The sequence below is a fragment of the Miniopterus schreibersii genome (assembly GCF_964146895.1).
Source record: "Miniopterus schreibersii genome assembly, chromosome: 3".
Lineage (NCBI taxonomy): Eukaryota > Metazoa > Chordata > Mammalia > Chiroptera > Miniopteridae > Miniopterus > Miniopterus schreibersii.
In genome coordinates this window covers 93397857-93412402 of record NC_138103.1, presented here as the reverse complement: position 1 = coordinate 93412402, position 14546 = coordinate 93397857, and the positions used below count along the sequence as shown (strand labels likewise).

General features: G+C 45.1%; 1 protein-coding gene across 4 annotated transcripts in view; it reads left to right on the top strand.

The window, feature by feature from the left end:
- The window catches only part of DROSHA (drosha ribonuclease III), a 102573-nt gene that overhangs the window by 11460 nt on the left and 76567 nt on the right, over window positions 1-14546 (top strand). For 2 of the 4 annotated variants that reach the window (XM_081131441.1, XM_081131442.1), the window contains 6 exons: window positions 2949-3059; window positions 3292-3520; window positions 4628-4769; window positions 6739-6893; window positions 9653-9733; window positions 13492-13578. In XM_081131441.1, the coding sequence (XP_080987567.1) occupies window positions 2949-3059; window positions 3292-3520; window positions 4628-4769; window positions 6739-6893; window positions 9653-9733; window positions 13492-13578 (805 nt within the window). The remainder of the gene's footprint in view (window positions 1-2948; window positions 3060-3291; window positions 3521-4627; window positions 4770-6738; window positions 6894-9652; window positions 9734-13491; window positions 13579-14546) is intronic. The other 2 variants (XM_081131444.1, XM_081131443.1) reach the window with 1 other exon arrangement.

Here is a 14546-nt window from a genome sequence, read left to right as displayed (position 1 = left end):
AATTCAGAAAAGAGATCCCAATGGAAAAACTAGACGCCATGGGTTAGATGCGATGAACTAGGAGCGTTTGTTCAGTGAGAAAGGATAGGCGGAGGGGGAGATGAAAGATAAAGATTAAAAAAGCCAGGATATCGTGTTGGTGGAAACCACTGGGCACCCAGTGGAGGCTGATCATGTTTCATGTTGAGTGCTGGAATTCCCTTCAGTCTAGTGGTTTCTTCTCCAGTGCCCGGTAGCTTGTGGAGAAGACAGAGACTTGGATTCTGTGAGTTCTCACTAATAGATGAGAGAAAACTAGAGATGTAAATACTGTAAAGGAGTTTGTAATATAGGAAATTGTTAAGAAACAGTTTTGAGTTTGGATTTTGAAATTTGCAATGTCTGAGGCACCTAAAAAAGATGTCCTGTTACAAAAAGAGAAAAGAATAATTAATGTTCAGAATAGTCAACCCTGACCATCCATCCTTCAATGTACCTGCCTGGAGGGGAGGGATGAGGCTGCCTTTTGCCTATGATTCTTGATAATAGGAAACATTTGGTGGGATTTTTAGTACAGGTAAAAATGTCTGTGCCAAACAACCATATTAGCATGTACCGCTCACTAGCTTTGTGATATTGGGCAAGCGATATAACCTCTAATTCTGTTTCCTCTGGAGGGGATGTTCATATCTGCCTCCTAGCATTCTTGTAAGGATTAAATAAGAGTGTCAATAAAGTGCTTAGCAGAGTGTCAGGCTCGCAGGAAGCACCAAAAACACACAAAACCACACCACCAGGAGCTAAGTTGCCATTATTAGCTAATAGTGTTATCAGGAAAATTCAAGTGGATCAGCTAAGAAACAATGAGAATTAACCACTGAAGCTGAGGGTTATGAAAAAACATACTGAAGTTAATAGCCTTCCTAAATAAACCGGGAATACCTGCTTAGAAAGTGTAATGGGAAAAAGAAGTAGATTCACTACAGAACATTTATATTAAAATTAAATATCTTAATAAAACTTAAAAAACATATAGGTCAATGGGAAGAAGATACAAATGTAGCTGATGACAAGGTGATATAAACGAGTGGAGGATCTTGCTCCCATAGTGGAAGACAGTGTTGTAAGAATAGCAGTTTTCTTTAAAATTACCTAGAATTTTAGTGTAACCAGTTGAAGTATGGGTTTGAGAACTCCATAAGTCAAATTACTTGGAATAGAAGTGAGAACACGGAAGAAAAATGAGAATGTAGCTTTACTAGGATTAAATGTCCTATAAACACATAAGAGTTAAAACAATTTGATGTGGGTATAAATAGATCAATGAAACCAATATTGAGCAGCAAGTAACTGAAGAAAATATAAAATATTTATTTAACCTTGAGATGGGAAAGGATTGTAAACATAATGCTAAGGAGGAAGCACACATTTAAAAGTTTACAGATTTGGCCAAATAAAGGTTATAGGTAGCAATGAGCAGATGGAATTTAAAAGGAAAACAAAAAACTGAAAAAGGTTACATTACATACATATGACAGAAGAAGGGTGATTATCTTAATAACAAAGTCTTTCAATAAGTAAAAAGGACCGCAACCCGAATTTAAAAAATACTGGCATAGCATGTGACCAGGAGGTTCATGAAAGAAGTGAACGTGAAATGTGTAATTTCGGTAGTGATAAAGATTAGCAAGTTAAATTTAATGAGATACTTTTTCATCAGAATGGCAAAGATTAAAAACAATCATGCCAACAGGGTGTGCGGAAATGGGAACTCGATATGGTTTTGATGGTGTCTAACCTGGTACTACCTACCTGTAGTGAAGCCTTGAGAAAAAGTGCACACACACTTTATGTGAAATCATCCAACAAGTGTGCAAAGAACACAAGTGTGTTCATGGTAGCGTTGTTTATAAGGGAAAAAAAAAATGGCAGCAACCTAAATGACTACGATCAGATTTGTTAAATTATGGTGTGTGTGTATATATATATATATATATGAAAGAATAATATGCATTTATTAAATGGCTCAGATATAGATGTATTGGAATAGAGAGGTGTTGATTTAGCGCTGAGTGAGAAGGACAGGTGATAGAGTTTTTTTTATTAAAGCTTGTATATATTTATATATATTCCTATATCTGTATGTTTTAACACATTTGTGAAATATAGTGGTTATCTTTGTGGTGACGTGGGTGATTTTTGTTTTACTTTTGTTAGTGCTTAATTTTCTTTTTCTACAGTGAACGAATATACACTTTACTTTGCAGTGACTTTTTTTCTGGTCAGATGTGCATTGCAATGTTTAGAAGTTATCAATTATTCAATATATATAATCTTCCTAATCACCCACCCCTTCCCCTATGTGCACACACCTCCACACTCACACTTTCCCTGCCATAAAATTAGAAGTTAGTAGTAGAGTTGATGGAGAGGGTTCACTCGTGACTTTGATCCGGATGCAGGCTTTCTTGGTGACGGTACCTTTGTTAGTGGGACTGCAGAGGCTGCCGGCGGAGCCTCACAGAGCAGTCCCTCCCCTGGGCTGGACTCTCAAGGCCCGTATGCTCCCACCTAGGTTTCTTGGGCTTAAAGTCTGTCCTGTAGGTTTTCCTTCCAAGCACATCTGTAGGATGGGCCTTTGCGAATTTCAGACCCCAGAAATTCGAGGAGATGGAGTAGTTTTTACCCTTTTTAACCAAGTTAGTATTTGTGTTTGTGGATATCAGAATTCGGGAAAGTGGTGGTTCATGAGGTAGTAATACTAGTACCCACGTGTGGGATCCCAGGGGGCGGTTAGGGCTGATGGGACTGGTTCACTGCTAGGGTGTGGTCCACTTTACGTCCAGTGTTTTGTGGAACCTTCTTGCCCCGGGCATTGCAGGATGGAGGACTCAGAACTGGGGCTCTCATTGGGGAACTGCCTGTAAGCAGAGATTTCCAAATATCCTCCAAGTGTCTCTCTTTTCTAGGAGTTACGGTTTGCCACTTGCTCCCGAACCCACTGGATGCACACCAGAATTACCTGGGGAGATTATTAAAAATACAGATTCTTGGGCCCCACCCCCGGAGACTGTGAATCAGTAAGTAGATCTGGGGTAGGGCCTGGGAATTTGTATTTTTAAACAAGTCGCTTCAGGTGATTCTGATGCCACCAGACTGGTGTTTGGGATTGGCCGGTTTAACGAAAAGTAAACGTGGCGGTTTGGCATGGTGCTGTCACTTTAGGCGAAACGTGAGCTGAGCAGGTGAGACAGGACCGTCTCACAGCAGACGGGCTTTTTAATACTTAGCCTCCTTCACCCTCTTTTGAAGCCGCTCCCCAAGTAGGGAGAAGAAGAGGCCTCGCTGGGAAGAAGAAAAAGACCGATGGAGCGACAGCCAGGGCTCGGGCAAAGAGAAGAGCTTCCCCTCCATCAAGGAGAAGGAGCTGGAGGAGGCGCCGCCCGACAGGCCCGACGAGGACGAGGAGCTCCTTAAGCCCGTGTGGATTCGCTGCACTCACTCGGAGAGCTACTACTCCAGCGACCCCATGGACCAGGGGGTAGGTCGGGGCCCGGGGCTGCGGGCCCGCCTCTGCCGCCTCTGCCCGGCGCTGTGGGCGCGCTGTCTCCGCTGCGGCTCGCCCTGTGCGGCGGGGCGTTGAGCGGCATCTTTGGGCTCTGCGCTAGACGGCGGTAGAACGCCTCCCCACTTGCGATAACCAAAACTCTTTATTGTTTTTTATTTTTTTGTAAAAATTTTTTATTGGTTTCAGAGAGAGGAAGGGAGAGGGAGAGAGAAACATTAGTGATGAGAGTCACTGATCAGCTGCCTCCTGCACACCCCCTGCTGGGGATCGAGCCGGCAACCCGGGCATGAGCCCCGACAGAGAATTGAACTGTGATCTCCTGGGTCTTGGGTCGACGCTCAACCACTGAGCCGCACTAGCTGGGCCCAAAGCTCTTAAGACATTGCCAGATGTCCCCTGGGGGGTGCCCCCCACCCCATTTGAGAACCACTGCTATAGACAAAAGCTGTTTTCCAAAGGCAAGAGTGCAGTAGGTTGATTAATCTTTATCAGACGAAAGGGAACTTTAGTTCCCGGCAAGGAGTGGGCCCCGCTGGCCAAATTTAAATGCTGACGGAATTTAAATGCCGTCTTTTAAAGGTTAAAGTCTCCATTCTGCATTTTTTATGACACTGCTAGTCTTGACACTGGTGGTTTTGTAAACTCCCACTCGTATAACTACTTTATGCAGTTTGTGGTGTGTGTGTGTGTGTGTTTACCCCAAAATGGGAAATAAGCAAAAATCTGAGTTTGTATCTTAAGTCCCTTCTTGACCAGAGATAACCATGGGAAGTTTCTCATGCATATTGGCTGGTTTGTGCAGTGGCAGGTATGGTCACTTTTAATGGGCTCTTGAGAGACTCAGAGATTCATGTTTGTGAATGTTGGCAGAGTGCACCCCCCTGAGGACTGTGTCACCTGTAGATGTGTGTTTGATTCACAGTTACCAGCATTAGGCATTTTGTTTTTACCTGTTTGTTAAATTGAGGGTTGAAAATGGCACCTTGCTGTTACACGTTTTTGGTTACTAGTGAGGTCTTATGTTTCTTTGGAAAGACTGTTTTTAATATAGTTTCTAATACTGATCCTTTTTTTTCAAAGGGAGATTCTACTGTAGTTGGAACAAGTAGGCTCCGGGACTTATATGACAAATTTGAGGAGGAGTTGGGGAGCCGGCAAGAAAAGGCCAAAGCTGCGAGGCCCCCATGGGAGCCTCCCAAGACGAAGCTGGATGAAGATTTAGGTGAGTCAGAAGCTGCCAGGCCAGGCCCTGTGCTTTTATTGTTGCTTAATCCTGGGTTTTAGGAATGTGTCCCTGGGCGTCCCCGATTAAAGTTTCTGTTTTTTCATTTTATTTTCTGTAATTATAGTCAGCAAAATACATAGCAATGGAACTTTCTTCTTTTCAGTGTTAGTTTTTCTCAGCCACATTCAGCAGAATACATAAAGGATCTCATTTGCATGGCACGCTAACAGTTGGGTCCCTTGTAGGACTGTCTAGCCTTAGAATCAGAGGGACCATAGTCCAGCCTCCCGCCAAAAGCGGGGGCCTGTTCCCGGTTCCTGGTGCCTCCTACAGGCAGGCCTCCCCTCGGGGCCCCGCCCGCTGTCAGGTGCTCCTGGCTTGATGAGGAAATGCAGCTGCAGCCCAGCTCTGTTGGAAGGTCTCTCTCTCCTCACGTAGATGCTTTCCACAGCCTTTTCACATGGTGCTCTATTTTTCCATGTGTCAGGTTCCAGGTAGATGCAGGGATCTTTGAGGATAGAAGCTGCCTTTTACCCCTTCACGTCCTTGGCCCCCAACAGGATGCCGTGCACAGATGAGGCATTCCTCGTGCGTTTTCCTTTGTTCCCTGGCTCTCTGCCGCCTTCGTTGTGTGTCCTGTGCTGAGAGGTGGTGTCCGCTGTGGGTGAAAGCACTGACTGACCCGGCCGGCCTGGGCTCAAATCCCTGCTTCTCCACTTGGCATGTGACCTTGAGCAAGTGATTTAACCATCTCTGTGTGCCTCCCTTTTGTCACCTGTAAAACAGGGATGCAGTGCACTTGGAACTAGAACTGTGTAAGGGTTGGGCCTCGTTACTGTGTTGCATGCATTAATGTCTGGTGGATGAGGCCAAGTTCTAGGTCTGTGTTTTTTTTTCTAACTCTTTTTAAAAAAATTTATCTTTATTGTTGAAAGTATTACAGATATCCCCTTTTCCCCCCATTGTCCCCCCTTCCCCGCCCCAGGCCTTCACCACTCTATTGTCTGTATCCATGGGCTATACACATATGCAATCGAGGTCTGTTTTTTAATTGTGCTAAAATACACATAACACAAAATCATTTTTAAGTGGACAGTTCAGGAGTGTTAAACACATTCACCATGTTGTACAATCTCCAGACTCTTTTTATCCTGCTAATCTGAAACCCTGTTCCCATTAAACAGCAACCCCCCCCCTCCCGCCAGCACCCACCATTCTACTTTCTGCCTCTATGAATCTGACTACTCTAGACACCTCCTATAAGAAGAATCACACAGTATTTGTCTTTTTGGACTGGTTCACTTCACCCATAACCCTCTGTTTTTATCCAGGCACTTCTAAAACCTGAAATCTTTTATTGAGAGAAAAAATTTAAACTCCTGGGTCTGGCAGTCAGAGCCTTCAGCCTGGCAGTCATGGCCCTTCAGCCCTCACCTCCTGGGATTTTTCTTCGGGACCTTTGCTCCAGCCAGTGTCCCGTGTGCTCTTGTCTCCATGCTTTTGCCTGCAGTTCTCCCTCTATGTTCCTTCCCTCTCACCTCCATCCCCTCAGCCCACCCACCCCACCTCCCTGCCTGGGTCATGTCCACCCCTCCCAGGAAATCATTGGTGACCTTTCCAGGTCAAGGGACTTGCCCTTTTCTGAATTTTCTGAATTGCTGCACCTTTTAAAATGTGTAACCCCATGCCACTGTGGTTTACATTTTCTCTGGCCTCTTTCATTAGGTCTTTCTCTGTAAAAGCCTTTGTTTGCTCTCCCAGCTGGAGCGTGACTTCGCATTGCGGGCTGCATCGCTTTTCATGGTACTGCTGAGCAGAGTGCGTGGGCAGAGTAGGCACATATTTGCTGAAAGAATAAACAGCTGTCCTTAGATTGAGAGGTCTGGGTCATTTGGAAGTCTCCACGTATCACCGTCTTGTGAATTTCTTCAACCTCTCTTCACGTTTCTCCCCTCACCTTTATTAGAAAGTTCCAGCGAATCCGAGTGTGAGTCCGACGAGGACAGCACCTGTTCCAGCAGCTCAGACTCTGAGGTTTTTGACGTCATTGCAGAAATCAAGCGCAAAAAGGCCCATCCGGACCGGCTTCACGATGAGCTGTGGTACAACGACCCAGGCCAGGTGCGCGTGGGCTTTATGTTCCTGCTGTGAAGGTTGCACACCCCCGCGGCACCCTCACGGCTCCAGGCTCAGAAGATGCGTGCGGGCTGGTGTGGAAACTGAATTTTCCTCGGGCCGTACGCCGTTCTCCAGAGCCCCTTTCCGCTCAGCCTCGGCGCCCAGCTGCAAGGCGTCAGCGCCAGAGCAGCTGTCCCTTGAATCATGTTTGCCGGCGTTGGTAAATCCTGTGTCAGGGAGCTGGGTAATGGCGCCGCCTCGTTAAACTCGCAGTAAACGGGGGAAGACAAATGGTAGGACGAGGGAGAGAGGACTTGTAGGTCTTTTTAAAAGCAGTTCGTCTGGAAGGTATCTTGCAGCAGTATAATAAACAGTGTCTTCGGTCCTGTAGGGCTTCATATTTCTTAGTTGGTAATAGTCACAGTTCCCTGTAAGCTCTCTTCCTTGGTAAGTATGTTTTGAGCTGGTGATGTCATAGCTGGACATATTTTTATTTCTCCTTACTGTTTGTTATGAAGCACTACATGATATATAAACACAAACAAAATATACAACACAAACAAAAACAGTATCTGATGCATATGAATTTATTAAGCATAATAAAACATACCTATAAAAAGGTAATTTAAAATTTATATTTTGCAAATAAATTCATACCATTCTATATTAATTCGAATGCTCGCCTGGCCCTTGTTAGATGGCGGCTATCTAAATTTTTTTCTTGATAGAATTCATATAGTTAGAATGCCTGACAGAAATGCACTTTTTCTGTTGCCCTCTTGGAATTGAGCAGAAATGTTTGCAGTTGTCAATCCGTTTTGAAACTTACTTACTTTGATATATTAATCATGTATATGACCTCTTAAACAGCTTCAGTGAGTTTTAATTCACATACCATATAGTTTACACACTTAAAGTGCACAATTCAGTGTTTTTTCAGGGTATTCACAGGACTGTACAACCATCATTACAGTAGGATTTTAGGGCATTTTCGTCTCCTCTGAAAGAAGCCCTGTGTCCATCAGTAGTCACTCCTCTCCCCACAGTGTGGTGTTTTGGTGGCCTGCTCCCCTGTCAGGAGCCCACCCCTGGCTTTCTGTGGCTTCTTAGTCCTGTCGCATGGTTCTGTGTAGCCTCACCGTTCTGTTACTGTATCTGTCTGTCTTCTGTACGGTTGAGTCTAATAAGGGCTGATCTGCGGCAGGGCCCAGCTGCAGGTAAAAGGCAGGCACGTAGGATGTCTGTGTGCACCCCTGAAAATCCCTGAGCAGGAGGCGATTTCCCCACAGTTTCTATCGCAAGTGGTAACCATCGTTAGGAGTGTGCTGTCAGGAGGGGATCCCATCACATGTCTGTTTGCCAGCTGTGACTTTGGATAATAACGTAACCGGATATTTTTTAAGGTGGCGATGTTATTTCTCTGCTGGACCACCTGGAGCTTTAGATTTCCCAAAAGGCTAAAGGAAGTTACAGTTTTCACTTTAATATTTCTTCTCAAAGTTTTATTGAGATATTTTCATTGGACACAATGAGTTACAAATCCCAGGACTTTAAAGAAATGTGTGTGTTTGTGTAAATGTGTATGTTAGAATGTGCTCTCTCCCTCCCTCTTCCTCTCCCTCCCCCTCCCTACACACACACACACACACACACACACACACACACACACACACACACTTCTTTATTAATGCAAAGAAAGTGAGAGATGGAATTCCCCCTCCTCATTCTGCAAACTGATGCTCTGGCCTCCTTTTTGGTAATGTATTGCCATTTATGTTGAATAAAGTCATGAAACTGGCTGTCAAGGCGCTTCAAGATTTTGACCTCCGTTCTGCGTGTTGGTCTTCGTGCTGACATTAATGATCCATTCCATTTAGATGGCTCTCATGTCCCCAGGAGCATAGCACAGGGATTCTTCTCTTTTTTGCCTCATGCTGGTGCCTCATGTAGAATCACCATCGTATTTTCCTGTCCTGTTTAGCCTTCCAGATATTTCATCTCTTTGAAGCCAGTGGTATTTCCATCTGCACTGACTTTTCCCCCATTTTCTTTAAAATTACTAAGCATGTTATATGTATGTTATTTCTCCTATGTAGAATACATATTCCTGAGTCCGTGGACCCTGAGCTATTTGTCAACACCCCCCGCCCCACCCAGTGCTTAGCAGTCCTCTTTCTACCCAAGAGGGCATTCAGGAATTACTCACTTATTGAATGGTGGGTGGAGTTCAGGGCAATAAGTGAATTCAGGTGAAAAACCAGACATAGACCTACCTGATTAGTGCTGGAAGTTTTTCTGGTTCCAGCAGGCATTGTCTTCTCTCTGCTTCAGATACCTTTAGGTTTGTCTTTCGAAAACATTTAATCTGATTACCTTCAAAGCATTTTATAAATTCCTTCAGGATATAAAATATGCTTTCTTTTGTGAAAAAGCCATTTTTCCTGAGGTAAGAAGTAGGAGAAACATACTGAACAGTGATAGGAGGAGACGGGGGCACATAGTGCGCAGACACTGGTATTTTCTGCTTGGCTGCACAAATAACTTGGGGATCCAGAGCTGTCATACAGTTTCCTCTTATCAGACAGTGTAGACAGTTTGCAGCTTTATTGGTTTTGGAAGTCCTGTTTAATCTTCTGGCCGTGACAGCCTCTTCAGAGCTTCAGTACTCATGACATTAAAACCCACACAGCTCCCGAAGCATCATCATGCAAGGTGTGGACTTTCCCCCCCAGTAAACACTAACTCTCTCCTGTCTCTGATAGATGAATGACGGACCACTCTGCAAATGCAGCGCGAAAGCCCGACGCACGGGAATCAGACACAGTATTTACCCCGGAGAAGAGGTAACTGGTCTGGGTTATTACGTTAGTAAGCACCGAGGAGCCAGAAGTAGACAGGTGCTGCTGCTGTTATCCCCACAAATGAAATAGTCCCTCTGAAAAGGCCTTTTCCTAGTCCCCGAGAGTCTCCATTACTGGTAACTGGAGAAGAAAAGTATTTTGTTTGGATTTGGAGTGGGGAAGGTCAGCAAGGAAACCGTGTAATAGGCCAGGTGTCTCTGAGTTGGTTTTTATTATTTTAAAACTGTACGTGTTGCAATGTTTTTTTCATATTTTTATCACAAGTGGTTACGAAGTACTCTGGAGAAATGATCTCACTCAGGTGCCTTAAGGCACACGTCTTCATTCCTTTGGGGGACACGGGGATGCCATTGTCGTTGTTAGTCTTGTTCCCACCACGTGAGTAGCATGTAGACTGTTCTAGCTCTGTACCCCAGCCTGGCTCGTCAGGGACACTCCAGATATGTTTGACTGATAGAGTTGAATACTTTGACATAGTAGAGTTATATATAACTACTACTTTCAATTTTTCCCTTCATTTTCTCCCCATTTTCTTTGATTTTTATAAATTATTCTTACTAATCCCAGGATTGCCACTTTATGATTCAGCATTTTATGTTTAAACATAGTCTGTGTAAATCATTAAGCTCTACTTAAAACTTGTTTGAGGTCATAACAATAAGAATAAAGACCATGAGACAATGATGGATATTTTGAACTGCTTGTCTCACTTTTACTTCATTTGTCTTTGAAAACTGGCAAGTGTAGCAAGGAACTCTGGGACAAGATCTGCACCCTGTGAGTGCCCACACGTGTGCCTCAGGATGGGGTGTCTGAAAGCAGATGCTGCAGTGGAGTTTGGGGTGCGAGGTGTTTAAGGGGAATTAAGCAAGAGAGTGGAGGCAGGGTTGAGCAGAGGGAGAAGCCCGCCTGTGACAGGCCCAGTAACGCCTGGCTTGTCGGAATTGTCTTGCATCGAGCTGGAATGTCCTTCATATCCCTGTCTCCCTCTGTCCCCAGAGAAGGCTGCCCAGGGAGGTCACGCTTTGGGGAGGGGGCTCCTCAGCGGAGGCTGACCCTGAAGGAGCCGATGGCTGCAGGTTCTGTGCTGACCTCTGTCCTCACAGTTGGACAGCAGGCTCTTTGAAGGAAGATCTGGGTGGATGGTGGTGCTGGCTGAGGATCTGTGGGAAGGCAAACCCATGCTCAGAGTACATGTTTATTCCTGTGAGAGCAAACTTTGGCCCTTTGAGGATGGATGGGGCCTATATAGTCAACTTCCTACCAAGTGGCAGGTCAGTCTCCTCAAGGAATGGCGCGATTTGGGGGGCCCAGCGCTGGTCATTGCGGGTGGCTGGTTGGATGTTCTGCAGTGTCAGCTCAACTAGCTTAGCCTTGGTGAGTGAGTCTGTACTGCTGGGCTTATGTGAAGCCTCCATCTGTGCTACTGTGGCCACTTCATTCACCTGCCCATCCTGTCAGCTCTGGTGGCTGGTGGCCAAGGTTCCCTTACACCATCTGGCCGAGTCATTTTGCTGACTGGTTTTGTACCTCTTCCGTAGTGGGCGCTTCTTGACGGACATCCATTGGTGCTGTAGAGATGGTTGTGCTCACTCCCATTTGTCCACCTGCAAGTCTGTCCCAAGACCTTTTTATCCCTGATCTTCCAGTCTTTTTCCTTCTAGGTCTCTGACCAGCTGGCATGGCCACATGCTCCTGCCATGAGTCCATCTCTATTCTAATCTCAGGCTACTTCTCTTTCCACACAAAGTGAATGACCAGGTGTACCGCCCGAGACTCTGCCCACTGGGAAGATTCTCCCTCATCGCTGCCTTTCAAAGCCTCCCCTGAAGGAGGCTGCAGCACAGTCTGTTTTCAGCTGGCACGCCTTCCTGACTGGTCCCTTTGCAAACCAGGCTTGGGCTTTCCCTCCCTCCGCACCCTCCCGCCCTTAGTCATCAGCTAGGGCGGGTGCTGGCGCAGTGATGGTGGGCCACCTGCTGCTGCAGCTTGATTGTGCCGCTGCTCCTGCGTGTGCTTGATTCTGGAGGTGGCACCTCCATCTTGTGATGGATTGTTTCTGGCCCCACCACACTTGTGCCTGGGTGGGGCTGACAGAACCCACTTACGATGGGCAGTTCCTGCCACGTGTCTGTCTGCTGTCCCTTGGCCTCGCCTTCCATACCTACCAGGGCCCAGTAGCTCACCAGTTGCTTTTCGGAGGCGCAGAATTCTTCCCTCCAGGTGTCCTGGCTTTGCTCCAGAGCCTGAGACTGTACTGTGATTCTTCCAGTGTGGCCACGAACTTCTCTCAGCATCTTTTCCAGCCAACAGTTTACTGAATTGTGTGGCCCCACAGCAGGGAAGGCTGTTCTCACCCGAGCCACACTCAGGGCTGGTGGCCTTTCACCCCACTGTCTCTAAATGGGCCGGAGCAATACTCGTAGGTGGGGATTATGCTTCCTCCCAAACACAAAGAGGCCCATGTGGTGGAAGATGAATTAATTTGTCTCTTACTTTGGATGGGTTTCTTGGCACTCCCCAGACAACTGGCTTCTGAAAGTGGTGTGGCTGTGGTAGGCCCTGGTTCTTCGTATGGTTTATCTCACCCTAATGGCAGGGATGCAGTGGCGCAATATCATGTTCTGCAGTCTGTCCAGAAGGGCAAGGGCTTTGAATGTGCTGTGACAGGGACTGGGAGAGTTAACACAGGCCGGCAGCAAAACCGTAGTGGTGTCTGTTCCGTGTGAATGAGAGCCACTTCTGGTCCTTACTCTAATTGGGACAGAAGAGAGTACATTCAGCAAACCAGTTGCCGTGTATATGGCACCTGAGGTGGTGTTACTCTGCTCTGACTCAGGACAGGGTTGTCATGAACATTTGTGCTTGTAATGGTGTTGCAGGGCTCTCTTGAGTCCTTCTTGGTACCAGCCCTCCCACATTGGATTTTCCAGAAGCAGATGCTAAGATGGAGTTTGGGGCACACGATGTTTCTTTGGGTTCTTCACCTGTGAACGGAAGAGGGTATAGCAGGATCGGGCAGAGGGATTGATAAAGCTGTGAGCCCCACCAAGCCCCGTCAGCCGAGGAATGAGCATTGCCCGTTGACTTGGGCTGCCTGGCGGGGCCTTTATCTCTGCCTCACGGAGACTCTCGCTGTCCACTCTGTCCACAGGGCAGCAGTCCTTCCCTGGGAGGTCTGGGGCGCACGTCTCTGTGTCTGTCACCCTCCCCCGCGATTCTGCTGACCCTTCTTGTGCTCCCTGTCGGTTTTCCTTTTCCTGACGCAAGCTCTCTGCATATTCTGCGCCACCTCCTCTCATGCTTCCTTCATTTCTGGTCCCTTCTGTTTTTACGCAGCATATTTACTCTTTTCACTGTCCCAGCTAGTAAATACTGCTGTGAATCCTTCTGAGATGATTTTTCCTGCATTTTTTTCAGTTCATTGGGAATTTAGCCAAATCTCGATTACTGTGTTATTTTACAAAAAAAAGAAAGTCATATAAATGTAGATCTAGAAAGATCTTTATGTTGTCCGAACACGCACTATTCCCCATGAAGAAATGAATTGAATACTGGGGGCCAATTGGCCCTTTTCACTCGTCTAGTTAGTGGTAAAGTGAGTACCATTGTTCCCTGCTAGCCTGTGAAGGAACACACGGAAACCTCTTTAGTCAGACGTGTAGCTAGAAAATAGTCTGTTTATAAATAAAAATACTTTGGTTATTTACTTTTAATCTCACTTTTGTTCTTTCCCTCAGGCCATCAAGCCCTGTCGTCCTATGACCAACAACGCTGGCAGACTTTTCCACTATCGAATTACAGTCTCCCCTCCCACAAACTTTTTAGTAAGTTCCAAACAAAATCAGATTTCATTTATTTTAAAATGCAAGTAGGTTGAATGTGTGTAAATAGGTTAAAATATGAATAGACTAAATACTGATTCAGTTCTTAAATGTTTTTTCTTTTAAAATACCCTAGTTTTATGTTGATAAAATTGGCTTTTATCATGATGGCTTTTATTTTTACCTTCTCACTAGACTACTTTCTGTATTTTTCATTTATGTCGTTGGTACCACATAATAGCAAAGAATTATGGAGCTGTGGAGTTGGAAGTATGCATAGAACACTTTTACATCTCTTAAAAATCAGCAAATAACTTATAAGTTATCTAGTGACCCAAACAAGAAAATGTATTTATAACAATAATAATACTTAACATTTGTTGACTATGGTTTTGGGCACCATTCTAAGTATTTGACATGTATTAACTTATTTCTCACAACAAACCAATGAAGCAGGTACTGTTACCCACTCTCTACAGATGGCATATTTTACAGATAGTCCATATTTTACAGATGAGGTTGGGTAGCTTGCTCAAGATTACTCAGGTAGTAAGCAGCAGAGTGGGGATTTGAACCTAGGCAGCCTGTGCATGGCTGTGTGCTGTTTCACTATGCTATATTGCCTTTCACAGTACAAAACTTACTAGTCCTGGTTACTTGCATCATCAAGAGATTTCAGTTCCAAAATTAGATATTAATAATTATGTATTTAACAACCTTATTGAGATATAATTCATATACCTTAAAATTTACCCATTTAAAGTGTATTTTTTATAGTTAGTCTTTTCACAGAACTGTGAAACCATCATTACTGTCTAATTTTAGAACATTTTCATCAGCCCCAAAAGAAACTGCGTACTCAGTAGTAGTCAGTTCTTTCCCACCCCCAGCCTTCAGCAACTACTAAGATGCTTTCTGCCTGTCATTTGCCTGTTACAGATATTTAATATGAATGGGATCATAGAGTATGT